This window comes from Arvicola amphibius, chromosome 1 (assembly GCF_903992535.2).
Source record: "Arvicola amphibius chromosome 1, mArvAmp1.2, whole genome shotgun sequence".
Lineage (NCBI taxonomy): Eukaryota > Metazoa > Chordata > Mammalia > Rodentia > Cricetidae > Arvicola > Arvicola amphibius.
Genome location: NC_052047.1, coordinates 174,850,003 through 174,863,492, shown reverse-complemented (window position 1 = coordinate 174,863,492; position 13,490 = coordinate 174,850,003). Strand labels below are relative to the sequence as shown.

Below are 13,490 nucleotides of genomic sequence, written 5' to 3'. Positions count from 1 at the left end.
GCAGGAGATGGGAATTGATACAGAGATCCATGACTGGACAATGTTCAGAGAGTGAGAGACTTTAGAGCACTTAGTTCTAAATGGGATCTCTTTATTAAACCCTGTCCCTCGAGGCGAGAGACCTATGTGGAAGAGGAGGCAGAAAGATTGTAAGGATTGTAAGAGCCAGAGGATATGGGTAACTTCAAGGAATCAGTGTCTTCCAGACACAACAGGAGTGATGAACGTATGAACTCACAGAGATTGAGGCAGCACACATAAAGACTTGCACAGGTTCAAGACAGATGGGGTCCCATCACTGAGAGGAGGGCTCCCACCCTTAACCAAGAAGCTGTTTGCAATTGATACCACTGGCAAAGGGGAAATCAGTTTTCTAAGACAGAGTGTTGCTGAGTTTCTCAACCACATTCGAACGCAGGTCCTAAGCCCAGAACTAGTTAGCCAGCACAAAATGAACTCCATGCTTTTTGTGGCTTCTTGTTCAATATAGGCATTTATTTTGTCTTCTTCTTCTTCTTCTTCTTCTTCTTCTTCTTCTTCTTCTTCTTCTTCTTCTTCTTCTTCTTCTTCTTCTTTTGTTTATTTGTTTTAATTTTCATTTTTGTGTTTTTGTGGGAGGTTCTTCTTGTTTGGTTTTGGTTTTGTTTGTGTTTAAGAGAGAGAGATCATAGAGTTGGGTGTGTAAGGGGATGGGGAGGACCTGGAAGAGGGAAATATGATCAAAATATATCAAATAAAAAAATTAATAAAATATAAAAGAAGGCCACTGAGAAGTTACAGACCTAATGATGTATAAGGGACAGTCACATTCAGGACTGGCTTTCTAGGGCTCCTGGCCTAGGGAAGAATCCTTTTGGTACTCACAGCCACAGAGGGATCATGTATCTCATGCTGCATTCACAAACAAGCCTGGAATGTCAACTAGAAAGGCATCATGGCATCTGCTCAGCTTCAAGCCAGATTTTAACAGTGAGCCTCCTTCAGGCTAAAGACAGGCCAGCAGTAAGATACCAGAGCTTGGGTCCCACTATCTAAGTGCAGCAGCTCATGGGGCCCTGTAACCTCAGTACCGGGAGATGCTTTGCCCTCCTCTGGCCTCCATAGGAACCTCTGCACTCCTGTCCACATGTTCACTAGCCTACACACAGCTAAAAATAAAATAAGCCTTTTAAAACTACTGTCGAGTTGAATGCTTCATTACCTACAAATTTTAATATTCCCTGAAAACCAGAAATTTTGTTCCCCTGGCCCTTTTTTACAAAACTCATTAACATCTACTACCTCTTCAGTTACAGTAAAGCACTCATAAGTCTCATCCTAACTTAGCTGGAGCTGAAGCAGAGCACAGCGCTTGAGAAATGACTTTCCCAGAAGCCCACATTTAGCAGTGCTGAACAAAGGACTCCAGCCGAGCACTTGGGCTCCAAATCTGGGCTGGGCCCTCATGCTTGTTTGTGAGGATTTCCTTAGTTACTTTGCTTCATTTAGGCACAGGAACAATCCTTTGCAGACAATTCTGAACAAAATTCAGCAGGTTAGTTTTATGCGCATTCTTCAAAACACACACTGGGAGAAAGAAAATGATTTTGAAAGGGTTTCTCTCGGACCTAAAAGTCACCCTCAAGCATCCAGCCTGGGGGCAGGGGCAGGAGCGGTGTAGGAGGACCACTAAAGCCAGGGCTGGTGTTAGCAGGGAGGGTGAAGCTTGTCAGTCCACCTCAGTTTGCCTGTCTTCCGTCCAGGTGGGGCAGCATTTGGATGAACAGCCATGGCTACGATGCGGTTTCTCGCACAGGGATGGATCTGGAATGCGGACACCTGAGTCTTCACATTTGTCCCCAGAAGAAAGGATTGCGAGCATCTGTCCCTGTTACCAGATGATGAGAAGCAGAGACCACTGGGCATTTCCTTGTCCCTCGGCGTCATAAGAAACTGTCTTCCAGATGCTCTCAAGCTCTCAAACAGAAGACACGCTACAGGGGTGAGTACACCCACAAGACCCAGCGCCTATGTCACCCACTAGGACAGGCTCACCACACCTTCCCAGGAAAGGAGTGGCGGTACTCTACTCAAGAAACAACAGGGCAATGACAAGCAGAGTGACTTCTGAGTGACTGAAATAAACTGTCCCCTTAAAGAACTTGGGCCTCCTGCTAAAGCTGGTGCCCGAGGATAACATGGCAACTGATCTTAAGGGCTGAAGTAGATTTTAAAAAGACAGAAAGAAGCCCGGTGGTGGTGGCGCACACCTTTAATCCCAGCACTCGGGAGGCAGAGGCAGGCGGATCTCTGAGTTCGAGGCCAGCCTGATCTACAAGAGCTAGTTCCAGGACAAGCTCTAGAAACTACAGGGAAACCCTGTCTCAAAAAACAAAAAAACAAAAAAAAAAAAAAAAAAAAAAAAAAAACAAAACAAAAAAAAAAAGACAGAAAGAGAAGAAAGCACTCCCCCCCCCCCCAGGTTCAAAACAAACAGGAAAAGACGTTTTTAAAGTAGAAGCGGTGTGGGGGGAGGTGTTAGGTGTCGAAAATGTCAGCCCTCTAAATGGCAAGAATGAGTTGCCAGATGCCTGGCTCAGTAAGTGTTCAGTTCTGATACTGAAGCCGGCGTCAGTCTTAATACAGTTTGTAATGACACAGTAAAGCCCTTGCTCCACGGAAGGTAATCAATGAAATGAAAAGTCAAAGCCACAGGGCGTCTTTTTCAATGAGACCATAGTGCACAGTTAATACAGGAAAATGCTCCCTTGACAAGTCAGAGAGGCTAGAAACTAAAGATGAAAAGGTGGGAAGAAGAGGAATAAAAGGATGCCTGAGCCAATCATAGTTCAGACATATAATCCTAGGGAAGTGGAGGCAGAGGGATCATAAGTTTGATGCTAGCCTGGCCCTGACATACAGAGACACTGCCCAAAAAGAAGAGAGAAAGGGAAAAAACAGTGAGCAAAAAAAAAACCCAAGCAATCAAAAAAAAAAAAAAAAAAAAAAAAACATTGACAAGAAATGCTCTTTTAACACACATCAAATTCTGAATAATGCTGGCTGCTGAGAGTATGAGTTTATTGTGTAATAGTGAATGAAAAGCTTTGGTGGTAGCAAGACTGTATCTATAGCTCTGCAATGATTTCTGGTTTGGGTTCTCTACTAAGATTAGGAACCTGGGTGCTAATGGTAGTGAATCTATAACAGGAACCACCTAATATATCAAAAACATATTTTGAGTGTTTGAGTGAGCAGCATTTGATCCTTCATAAAAAGTTAATATTTTGTCTTCTGGTTTTGATGGCAGTCCTATCAGTTTACCGAATGAAGCATCCTGAATACCACCTTTGTTCAGTTGATCCTATCTCCTCAGCTAAGTGTGTTCAGGACTGTTTCCCTCTCCTTGGTCCTCTGAGACCTGCTATGTCATCCCTTGAACTATCAGCTTTGATTTGTCATGAGGAAAAGTCTGTTTTATCGAAACAGACTGTACAAAAAGGAAGGAGGCTCCTTCAAGTTATACTGAAAGGAACTGTTAACCCGATTGGAAGCTCTGTCATCTAAGTCACTGCCAACTTGCAACAGTGGTTCGGGGTAAGCTGTATTGCTGTATTTCCAAAGAGTCTCTGGTATCTTTCTTAAAGAAGACTTACTATAAAAGGATGCCTTCTTACCCATGCAACCTCATGCTGTGTGTTGATCCAAAATTGATGTAGCTGCTTTGTCCACCCACCCCAAAGTCTTGCGGTAATGTTCTAACCCCCCCTCAGCTCTTTAAAACATGGTCACATTTTGAGCTAGAGCCATTTCAGAAATGGTTTGGCTGAGTTCAGTAGAGTGAGTCCTAATCCAATTTAGCTGGTGTGGTGGTTTGAATAAGAAAGAACCCCTCCCCCCATAGGCTCCTATACTTGTATGGCACTATCTGAGAAGGATTTGGATGTGCGGCCTTGTTGGAGGAATTGTGTCGCTGGGGTGTGCTTGGAGGTTTCAAGACCAGGCTCAGGGTCTCTCTTCTAGCTGCCTGTGGATGAAGATGTAGAACTCTCAGCTACTTCGCCAGCCCCATGTCTGCCTGTGCGCCTTTGTCATGGTGTCTCTTTACAGTAATAGAGCAGCGACTAAGACAGCTGGCGTTCTTTTATGAGGAAATGTGGGTGCTCCTAGATAGAGGAAGATGACGTAAAGACAGACAGAGGCAAGGGCCATTTGTAAGTGAAAAGAAGAGGCCTGAACAGACCCTTCATAGCCCTCAGAAGCAGATGACCCCATCACTGTGAGCTTGGGCGTCCTGCCATAAGAACTGTGAGCAACTGTTCAAGTTATCCTGCATGGGGACCCAGGACACTAACACAAATACAGAACCGCAGCCTATCCCTTCTCTCACACTCCTGAGCTGAAAACATCAGCAGCACATATAAACCTGGGAACATCACACAGCTGAAGGACTTCTCACCTTGAATGATCAGGGAGGGAGGGAGGGAGGGAGAGGATGGTAGAAAAGGAGGAAGGGAGGGAAGGAGAGAAGGAAGGATAGAAGAAAGAAGAGAAAAGAAAAGAAGATGGTTCTGAGAAAACCCTGATATACATAAAATTCATCAAGTAATATATAAAACTTTTAACAAATACCAGAATCATACACGGTGTAGGGCTTAGCAGCAACCCAGAGAATCAAGACCTTTGAATGGGACTGGACTTGATGGGCTGGAGTGTTGTACCTGGATCCAGGAGCCAGCTGGGACTAAGCTCCAGGGGAATCGAGAACTGCTACACTAGCCCAGCTCTGTTTTCCAATAGACATCGAAAATCTCTAAAATTAAATGGTTTCAACTAGCAATAGAAATAAATGTATAAATTCATGTATATGTATTATATACATCAACACTGCGCGTGTTAAACAAAGCCTAGTCTAGAACAACGTGTAGACTATTTCTTTATTGCATTGTTTCGACAGAAAGCAGAGAGCTGACAAGTTGTCATTAACCATCACAAGTACCATCTCTGTCTCTGTCTCTGTCTCTCTCTCTCTCTCTCTCTCTCTCTCTCTCTCTCTTTCTCTCTCTCTCTCACACACACACACACACACACACACACACAGACACACATTGCCTCACATGCTTTGTTCTGTGGTAAAGCCCACATCAGACCCTTATTGTGAGCTAGTCAATCTATAAAAAGCTATTTTCCTGAAAGGTGTCACATGTAGTTGATCCATGGAGCCCATCTTTCTGGAGTATGTCACCTGTGCTTTACAAAGAAGTTTCAATGCAGTCATATCTTGAGCTTTACCGTGCACACAGGATTGAATTGATTATCATGAGAAAAGTTTTCATCGAATTTTTGCTATCCTTAAATGTGCTTAAAATAAACTACCCAGAGTCAGATTCTCAAAGTGTGAACCAACATGGACTGCCTTCTTGCCTCCTGTGGATTGTTACTATGCTGGCCATTGTGGTCACAGAGACCCAAGCAACGCATCTCCACTGAGCGGGCCTTGGACAATTGCTTGAGCCAGCTGTGACTCCTGCCATGACTGCGGGTGAGTAGGCCATATGGCAGGAACAGGAGCAGTAATTAAAAAGCATGGCCAGCTCATCTCCTTCTTAAAAAGGAAAGCCTGCTCTTCGTATAGCAGCAACTTCTTGCTTGCATAGTGGGCAGTGTTCCTGGCGGAGGCAGCTTCCAAGCCCCTTTCTTCTATTTGAGAGCAAGGATTTTGTGGGGTAACAGAATGGCAGGTAACTGAGTTTTCTTTCTGCTTTGGTGAATTATACAAACACACCCACGTGTGCCCCCAAAGAAAAGATAATACAAAACTAGAGGTTATGGTACTTCTATGAACATCTGTGTGTGTGTGTGTGTGTGTGTGTGTTTGTGTGTGTGTGTATACCTGCACAAGTGGAGGTCAGAAAGCAATCTGCAAAGTTGTTCTCTTTTAAACTTTGTGGGGTCCAGGGCCCCAACTTGGGCTCCACTATTTTCTTTCTTATGGATTGTATTTATTTGTTTATTTTATTTAGGGTGATGGGATCAAACTCAGAGCCTGGCATATGCTAGGAAACACTATCACTGAGCTATTTCTTAGACCCAAGAGATACTTATTTATAAACTATAAAATTAGTAAGCAAAATTATGGTAATCCAAACTCCTTTAATAAATTACCTCTCTGTAAAATATCAAAATTATGCAATTATCATAATTACACAGAAACACACACAGGTGAATATACATAGAAAGTATCAAGGAGCCGACCATACATTACAGTGATTAAACATTCAACTATGTACCTGTGTGGATACAACTCAGAAGCTATAAGGCTGATTTTTAAAAAAAAGATGAATAACGTTTTTCATTATTTATGTTAAATTTCATTCTGTTTGGGCAATTTTTAAGAATTTATCTACTCAAAAAGAAGAAGAGACGGATTCAGTATCCTAAACTTGGTTCCAAGTTACTTTTTATTGCATTATTTTATTGCCGTCTTAAACCACATGCTTTTTATTACTTTTCAGTAAGTTGTCTCTGGTCCGTAATGTAAAACATGTGCTTGGTAAGGGACTTTTGGAACCAAGATAATTCACCCAAATCATACAAGCTGAAAGGGGCTTTTCTAGGGGGATTTCCTTATTCAAGTTTCTAATTCAGAAAAACTGCGATTCTCTCCAAATGGCAATTGGATTGTGATGGTCAGACTCCCCATTGAGCATGCCCGAGCCATCAGAAGGAACGTTGTCTTGATACACTGACACTCCGACCCTAAGAACATTCACTCTCAATGAGACAGAATCAAATCCTGGTTCATCAGCTCTTTTTCACTTTTGACTCCCCTGTAATCTCAGGGTCAGAATAAAAATTATTTTTCTATATTTAAGTCTCCATCTGCTCTGAAGGCTATAGTTCTATCTATTGTGGACAGGGACAGTTAGAAGACTTTCTGTCTGTTAACTGCAGCTGGTGAGAAGCTGATGCCTTCCGAGTTGATTCTGGTTTTACAGTTTGACCCTGATTTAAAACACGTGCTTTGGGCTGAGAGGGCAACTTAGATGGGAAAGTGCTTGTCTTGCAAGCACAAGAGCTTGAATCCCATGTGCCAGTACCCACAAAGCTTAAATTTTTCCACCCTTGTTAAGGCTCTGATTTGTATTTAGTCTCGTTATTGCATTCACAAAACTTTCAAGTCCCTTGTGGGATAAATAAAGGCCTTCCAAAAAATGGGAAAATATTTCATGTTTGTAGAGTTGTTTTAAAGGAAATAATTAAGTTATAATGAAGCAGCTGTCTTTGTCCACCCTTTCTAAACAAAACAAAAACACACGGTTTATGATTCTTCTGTAGGGTGACTTGTAAAAGTGCCGTTCTCTTCTAAATCACCTCCCATTTTCTTCAACCATCAGTTTGAACTACTGCTCTCAGAAATATGAGAAAAGTGGCTGTCTAGTAAATAATTAGTCACATTCCTAAATAGGGCAGGATGAAACTTTTAAGGACCTGTACCACTTCATAACACACACACACACACACACACACACACGCACACAGCACACACACATGCATGTACACGGGACTCATAACACACACAGTTTAAAGTAAAAATAGATTGCTTTTCTATTGCCCCTAAAAATTTGTGAAGGTTTGGGGACTTCAGACTTAACTTATTGTACAAAGAAAATTCCCAGAAACTAAGACAGGAAAAGGGGTCTCTAAGAGAGAAGAAAGAGAGGCAGAGAAGGGGCTAGTTGCTGTGTCTGTAAATGGTGCTGAAGGCAGAAGGACTTGGGGAAGGGAGAAAGAGAAAACCCATCCCCAAATCTACTGCTTGAAAATCCCCTGTATTTAACCAAACTTCCTTTTCTGTTCCAATTCAGTCTGCCTCTATTTCACTTATGCTACAACTGAGGAAGCCCTATTACATGGAAGGCATATTTTAGGAGACACACAGGGTGATACAAGGCTAGAATAATGGGGGCTTGATGTTGGACAAGGCCATGCTCTAAGTAAGGAAGCTTGGGAGTCTCATGTGGTGGATGGAAAACACTATGAAATACAGCAATGATTATGTAGGTGACAGGGTTATTATTACAAATTTACTCCCCTGCCTTTATAACATTATTTAGTAAATTTTAATTTCCTAGGCCATAAATCATAAATACAAAAAATTATTCTTAATTCTAATATTTATATACTAATGTGTGTGTAAATATTAACATGGGCATACATGTATTGTGTGCATTCTCTTAGGAAGGCTATTTCTTGGCTTCTTGAGGCAAACATCCTATGATAAAGACACGGCTAGACCTAAGTTGAGCACAGCTCCAGGCTTTTGGCAAACCGCTAAGAACTGAGATTGTTTCCAAGTCACCCACACTGCAGCAATGGATGACCATGGAGTTTGCAGTGAGGAGAATCTTAAGACAACATAAAGACATTTTTTGGAGGCCAAATATGATACACTACTTCTTAAAGAATCAAAAGAATTTTTTTCCACTCCTTCATAAGGTGCCAGGTATAAGAGCTTTTGCCTTTCTACTCTTAGTATGCTCTGGATATCAGATGCAACCAGCAAACTGTCTAGTCCAAAAGAAACTTCAATTCCTCAAACTCCAAAAGGCAGTACACATATCCATGAATGATTTAATCTAGACTATTGAAGGATTTCTGTTAGTCAAAAGGAGCCATTTTTCCTTACCTCTGGCAGAAGGCCTATCAGTGTGTCACAGTGCATGCTGGGGTCACAAGTACCCTGATAGCATCCTGGCTCCTCTCCCCTCCTCCCCTACCCTCAACTCCCTCCAGCTCATGGGCTTCCCTCCCCACAGCCCTCATTCTCCTTATAGCCCTGCTATGCCTGCTGTGTGCTGCCCCACCTCTGCTCCTGCTTTTCTCGCCATCCTTTCTCTATCCCCTCCCTCCTGTTATTCTCCCCCTTTCTCCCAAATACCCCAGGCCATATCCAGACTGCTAGCCATGCCCAGTCTACTTCTTTCTCTCTGCTCTTGACTCTTCCAGATGCCTCTGGCTGTTCTTTCTCTCTCATATCTACAATTAAAAAACCTTCCCCTAACCATACTATGAATCAGTCATGTCGTCATGTATGCACATTTAAGTGCCACCTGGGAGTGGCACACAGAGACCCCTTTCCAAGGTGCCCAGCCTCTCCGAATCAAGCTACTAACTTGACTCTGCTAAGGTATGGAAAATTTGGTTCTTCTGACTCCTGCTCGGCTGCTTCTTACCCCTGTCTGATCTCTCCTTAGAGCTTCAGCTTCCTGCTCTGTCTCCATCAACTCCTAGAGACTACTACTGTCACAAAAGTCATGCCAGTATGTCAAGCAGCTTCTCTCTCCCTGTTGGGATCTCAACCCATGCAAAGGGATGCCTCTCCTCTGTGATTTTGGACACTTCTCCCTGGCAAGTCTCTCAGTCCACTTGGGGATGCCCTGGATTGAAATTCTTGTCACCAGGACACCTATCCTTCGCTCTCCCATCCTTCCTCCCTGTCCCTACATGGTCTCAGCTTCCTCCTGGAGCTTGCGCTGTCTCGCTTGTCCATATCCTCAGTCTAATCCTAGCCCCTCCTCGCGAGCTCTGTCTCTTGACTCCATCCTGAAACTAACTCAGTCTCTAACCATGGCTAACTATTTGTCTCTCCTCATCTCCCCATGGAGCATCCTACTCTGTCTCTGTACTTCTCATTGGCTCACTGGGGTCTGCTGTTGGAGACCTGCAAGGTACATCAGGCATCTTTCTATGCTCTCCTGGGCCTCTAAGATAACGGACTCTTCCCTCTGGTGGAGTTTTCTTAAGTCTTTCCCACCTGCTATTCACTGTGTTTCTAAAGAATCTCTCTCTCTCTCTCTCTCTCTCTCTCTCTCTCTCTCTCTCTCTCTCCTCCCTCCCTCCGTCTCCCTCATTCCCTCCCTCCCTCCCTCCCTGTCTCCCTCATTCCCTCCCTCCCTTCCTTCCTCCCTCCCTCCCTGTCTCCCCCCTCTCTCCTTTCCTTCCCCTCTCTCCCTCTCTATGGGCTCTTCCCATTCAGAATGCACCTCCCCCCTTTCACCTCTCATCTCTTTTCTTCCACAGACTCAGAGATCCCATTCTTCCACAGACTCAGAGATCCCATTAAACCGCATTGTCTTATTGCAAATGGCCTGCTCTCAGTACATCTCAATGGCCAAACGTGGTACACTAGATTTCCAAGTTTTCACACATTGTAACAACTTCTGCCACTGCACAAACAAACAATCTCCAAATCTCTTATCCATAAAGTTTCTCTGCTCTCCACTCTCAAAATAAATCTCTCTCTTAGTTCTAAGCCTTCTCAGCTCCCCGCTCTTATCTCTGAGCCTTCTTTGCTCTGTCTGCTCTAGACTTTCCATCTGATGACTAAATTCAGTTTTACAGAGAATCAAATGCCTTGTGTGTATGGATAATATTTAAATATTGTCAGATGCTATTCTTATTTATTTTTTAAAAAAATCCAGTTCCGGAGTTCGGTTATGGCCTTTCTCTCCAGGTCTAAGAATGATTGTTTAAAAGTTTCCTACAAAATCTCTGTCTTGGGTCAGGTAGGGTCACTTGTCTTTGTGACCTGAAGAAGGACAGCAAAACAGAATAATACAGGAAAAAACACTCTATGCTTTAAAACAGCCGAAACATAAGCTGTTCCCAGCACGGCTCATTGTTCCTTTACCCATACTCCCCTTCTCAAAACTTCCTGTACCTCAGGATTTGTAAATTCACTGGGTGTGGTTAAAAAAATAAAAAACTTGTAAAATCTGCAACAAAAGGTTTGATAATTGAAAAATCTATAGCATGCTTACATCACAGGAAGTCCGCCAAGCCATAGACGGGCGTTGACCTGTGAAGGGAGTCCTTCCATCACTCACCTCTGGCCCTGCCCACCAGTTCCAGGCAGAAGACCCCCGCCCAGACCCTGGGATCTGTCTGGAAAGGAACTCTGTCCAGTCCTCTTCACCACCCCACCTGCTGTCAGAGTACCTGGTGTGGTCCCCGAGAAAAGCCACCGAGATGAGGGCAGATACGTTTGCTAACCCAGGAATCACAGTCCCATCAGTTCCAAGCGTGGACTTAGAATCCAGAAAAACTAGGGATGGGGAACTTTCATGCAGACATCTGCTCTTGTATGTCCCTTCCAGGGGTAGATCAACGTGGTCTAGGGCAGAGAGAGGAGTCAGTAGATCAGGTTGTCGAAAAGTGGCTAGAAAAAGGCCTTTGCAGATTCTAATTTTAGGCATGCCCTGCCAAGGACAAGGTATCTGCCAAGGTCCACGCTAGCATCCTAGCTCCTCTCACCTTCTCCCCTACCCTAAACTGCCTCCAGCTCACAGGCGTCCCTCCCCTGATGATCCCGCTGTTCTCTCTGTTCTCTTGATGTTCTGTTCCTGCTTCTCCCACTAGCTTTTCTCTATTCTCTATCTTCTGCTGTTCTCTCCTGTCTCATAGGAGCCCTGGGCAGCATGTCCTGTCTACTGGTTATGGGCTATGTTCAGTCTACTTCTTTCTCTATATACTCCAGACAGACCTCTGCCCCCCCCTCTCCTATAGTAAAAAAAAAAACTTCCCCTTAACCATGACAAGAAGTAGGCATGTCTTCAGTTTATACACTAACTGCTTGTGCCTTGGTGTTAAAGCTGAGTTCCAGGTCCCCACTGCCACCAAGTAGCTGTACTATCTCTGCAGTATTTAAGCTCTCTAAACTTCATTTCCACTTGTAAAAGCGAGCAGAGGCTGAGCAGAGGTTGTCTTCCTCCCTTCTCTGCTGCCGTGAAAACCGATTTCAGATCATTGTATTCCGGAGATTTTAGGGGCCCAATAAGACAATCTGTCTAAACTCAGAACAAGATGAGCCCCTCCCCCCTCCCCCTCCGTCCCAGGTAGAATCCCTTTGATTGGCCATTATCAAACTAGCTCCTCTGAGCAGGGGACTCTTCTGGAGAGGCCAAGGGCTGGAGGGTTCTTACTCCTGTGCCTGCAGAAGACACCCGGCTGAGACCCAGAGCCCGAGGGTTACCGGGACAAACTTGCCGTGGAGCGCTAGCAAAAAGCAAGGAAGAGAAGAAACAGGGCAGAAGAACAACATAAAAATAGTCAGTAGTCCTGTCACCCACAGAGTCAGACATGAATTCCCGGAAGGGAAGAAAATTGGTTTGCTTGTTTTTTCTGTGTTGTCACAAGAACGCAAGCAAATCTTCAGAGACTTTTTAGGTTTATTAATCCAAAGTAACTTTCTTAAAATTACTTTCTTAAGGTTACTTTCAGAAATGGTGCCTTCTGACTCCTGGGTTGTAACCACAGCCCAGAGTCGACTCACTTTCCCGCTTGAACCAATTGTCAGAAGTGCCAAGTCCACTCGTGCCACACAGCCTCGGAGGGAACCCCTCTCTTGCCACAGAATGGATCTCTGCCTGGGCATATCTCTCGGCCCGAGTCCCTCTCCAGCCGTGCCAAAGCCACTGAAGACTCGGCCAGCACCAAGCTCTGGTCGTTCCCCACCCATACTCTTCCCAGAAAAAAAAAAAAAAAAAAAAAAAAAAAAAAAAAAAAAAAAAAAAAAAAAAAAAAAAAAAAAAAAAAAAACGCTCGAGCTGCAGGGTCTGAGCCCAGGATTCAGCCCTGAGCACTGAGCCAAGAAACAAAGTAGCTCCCCCGCCTTTCTGAACATCTAGCCGTCATGCAATGCTAACCGCATCTGGATTTCGGCGCGGTGGTCCACAATGGGCAGCGTCCCACATCCCAAGCGTCCCAAAGCTTACCAGAGAGAGGACAGCCCAGATCCACAGCATTTCTGTGACCTGGAGGGAAAGCCAGCCTAAGTCTCCACCTCTCAGCAGGGTGAGTCACTTACGCGGGCAGTCCCCACCCCCTCTGCTCTAGACCGTCTCTGGGACTGTACTTTGCCTGGGCCCCGCCCCTGGCGTGCCAGAACGTAGTTCTCAAACGGCTTCCCTGAGCTCTTGGCAGAAACCGCTTTGAACACCTGTATTAGTTTTCTGAGGGACCAGACACAACCTATGTAAAGCCCCAGCGTTTGGAAGGAAGTCTGCTGGGGTCGGGGGAAAATCCACTGATTCATCAACTCACTGGGGCGGGGCGGAAGGGGGAGTAGCCAGAGAAGGGGTTGATTGCACAACCGGGCATTCCCCATCCTGGGTGCTTCCACAGGCAGAGCCCCAGTTCAAGTGAGAGCCTTTTGCTCCTTTTGCCCTTGAACCCTGGAAAGAACTCCTGAGGGAACTGGACCTTGAATAACTGCTGGAGACAAAGACCAACCTGCCTTCACTCAGCCTTCAGTATTTTGTCAGTGACTGGACTGTTGAGGCTCCCGGGCCAGTTGAATAGTGGACAGAATGGTAATAACCATAGCAGAGGTACAGAGACTGGAATCCTGATGAGGAAGGGTCCTTCCACGGAGTCCATGATTAGTGCATGGAGTGACAATCACCATATAGAAGGTAGAGATACTGGGCTGTGGGATCATGAGGAAAAGC

General features: G+C 44.6%; 1 protein-coding gene across 1 annotated transcript in view; it reads right to left on the bottom strand.

Moving 5' to 3' along the window:
• The window catches only part of Fas (Fas cell surface death receptor), a 34,527-nt gene extending 21,637 nt beyond the window's left edge, over positions 1–12,890 (bottom strand). Inside the window, exon 1 of the mRNA XM_038316718.2 lies at positions 12,756–12,890. Coding sequence (XP_038172646.1) covers positions 12,756–12,785 — 30 coding nt within the window. The 5' untranslated portion in view covers positions 12,786–12,890. The remainder of the gene's footprint in view (positions 1–12,755) is intronic.
• Between the last annotated feature and the right edge of the window lie 600 nt (positions 12,891–13,490).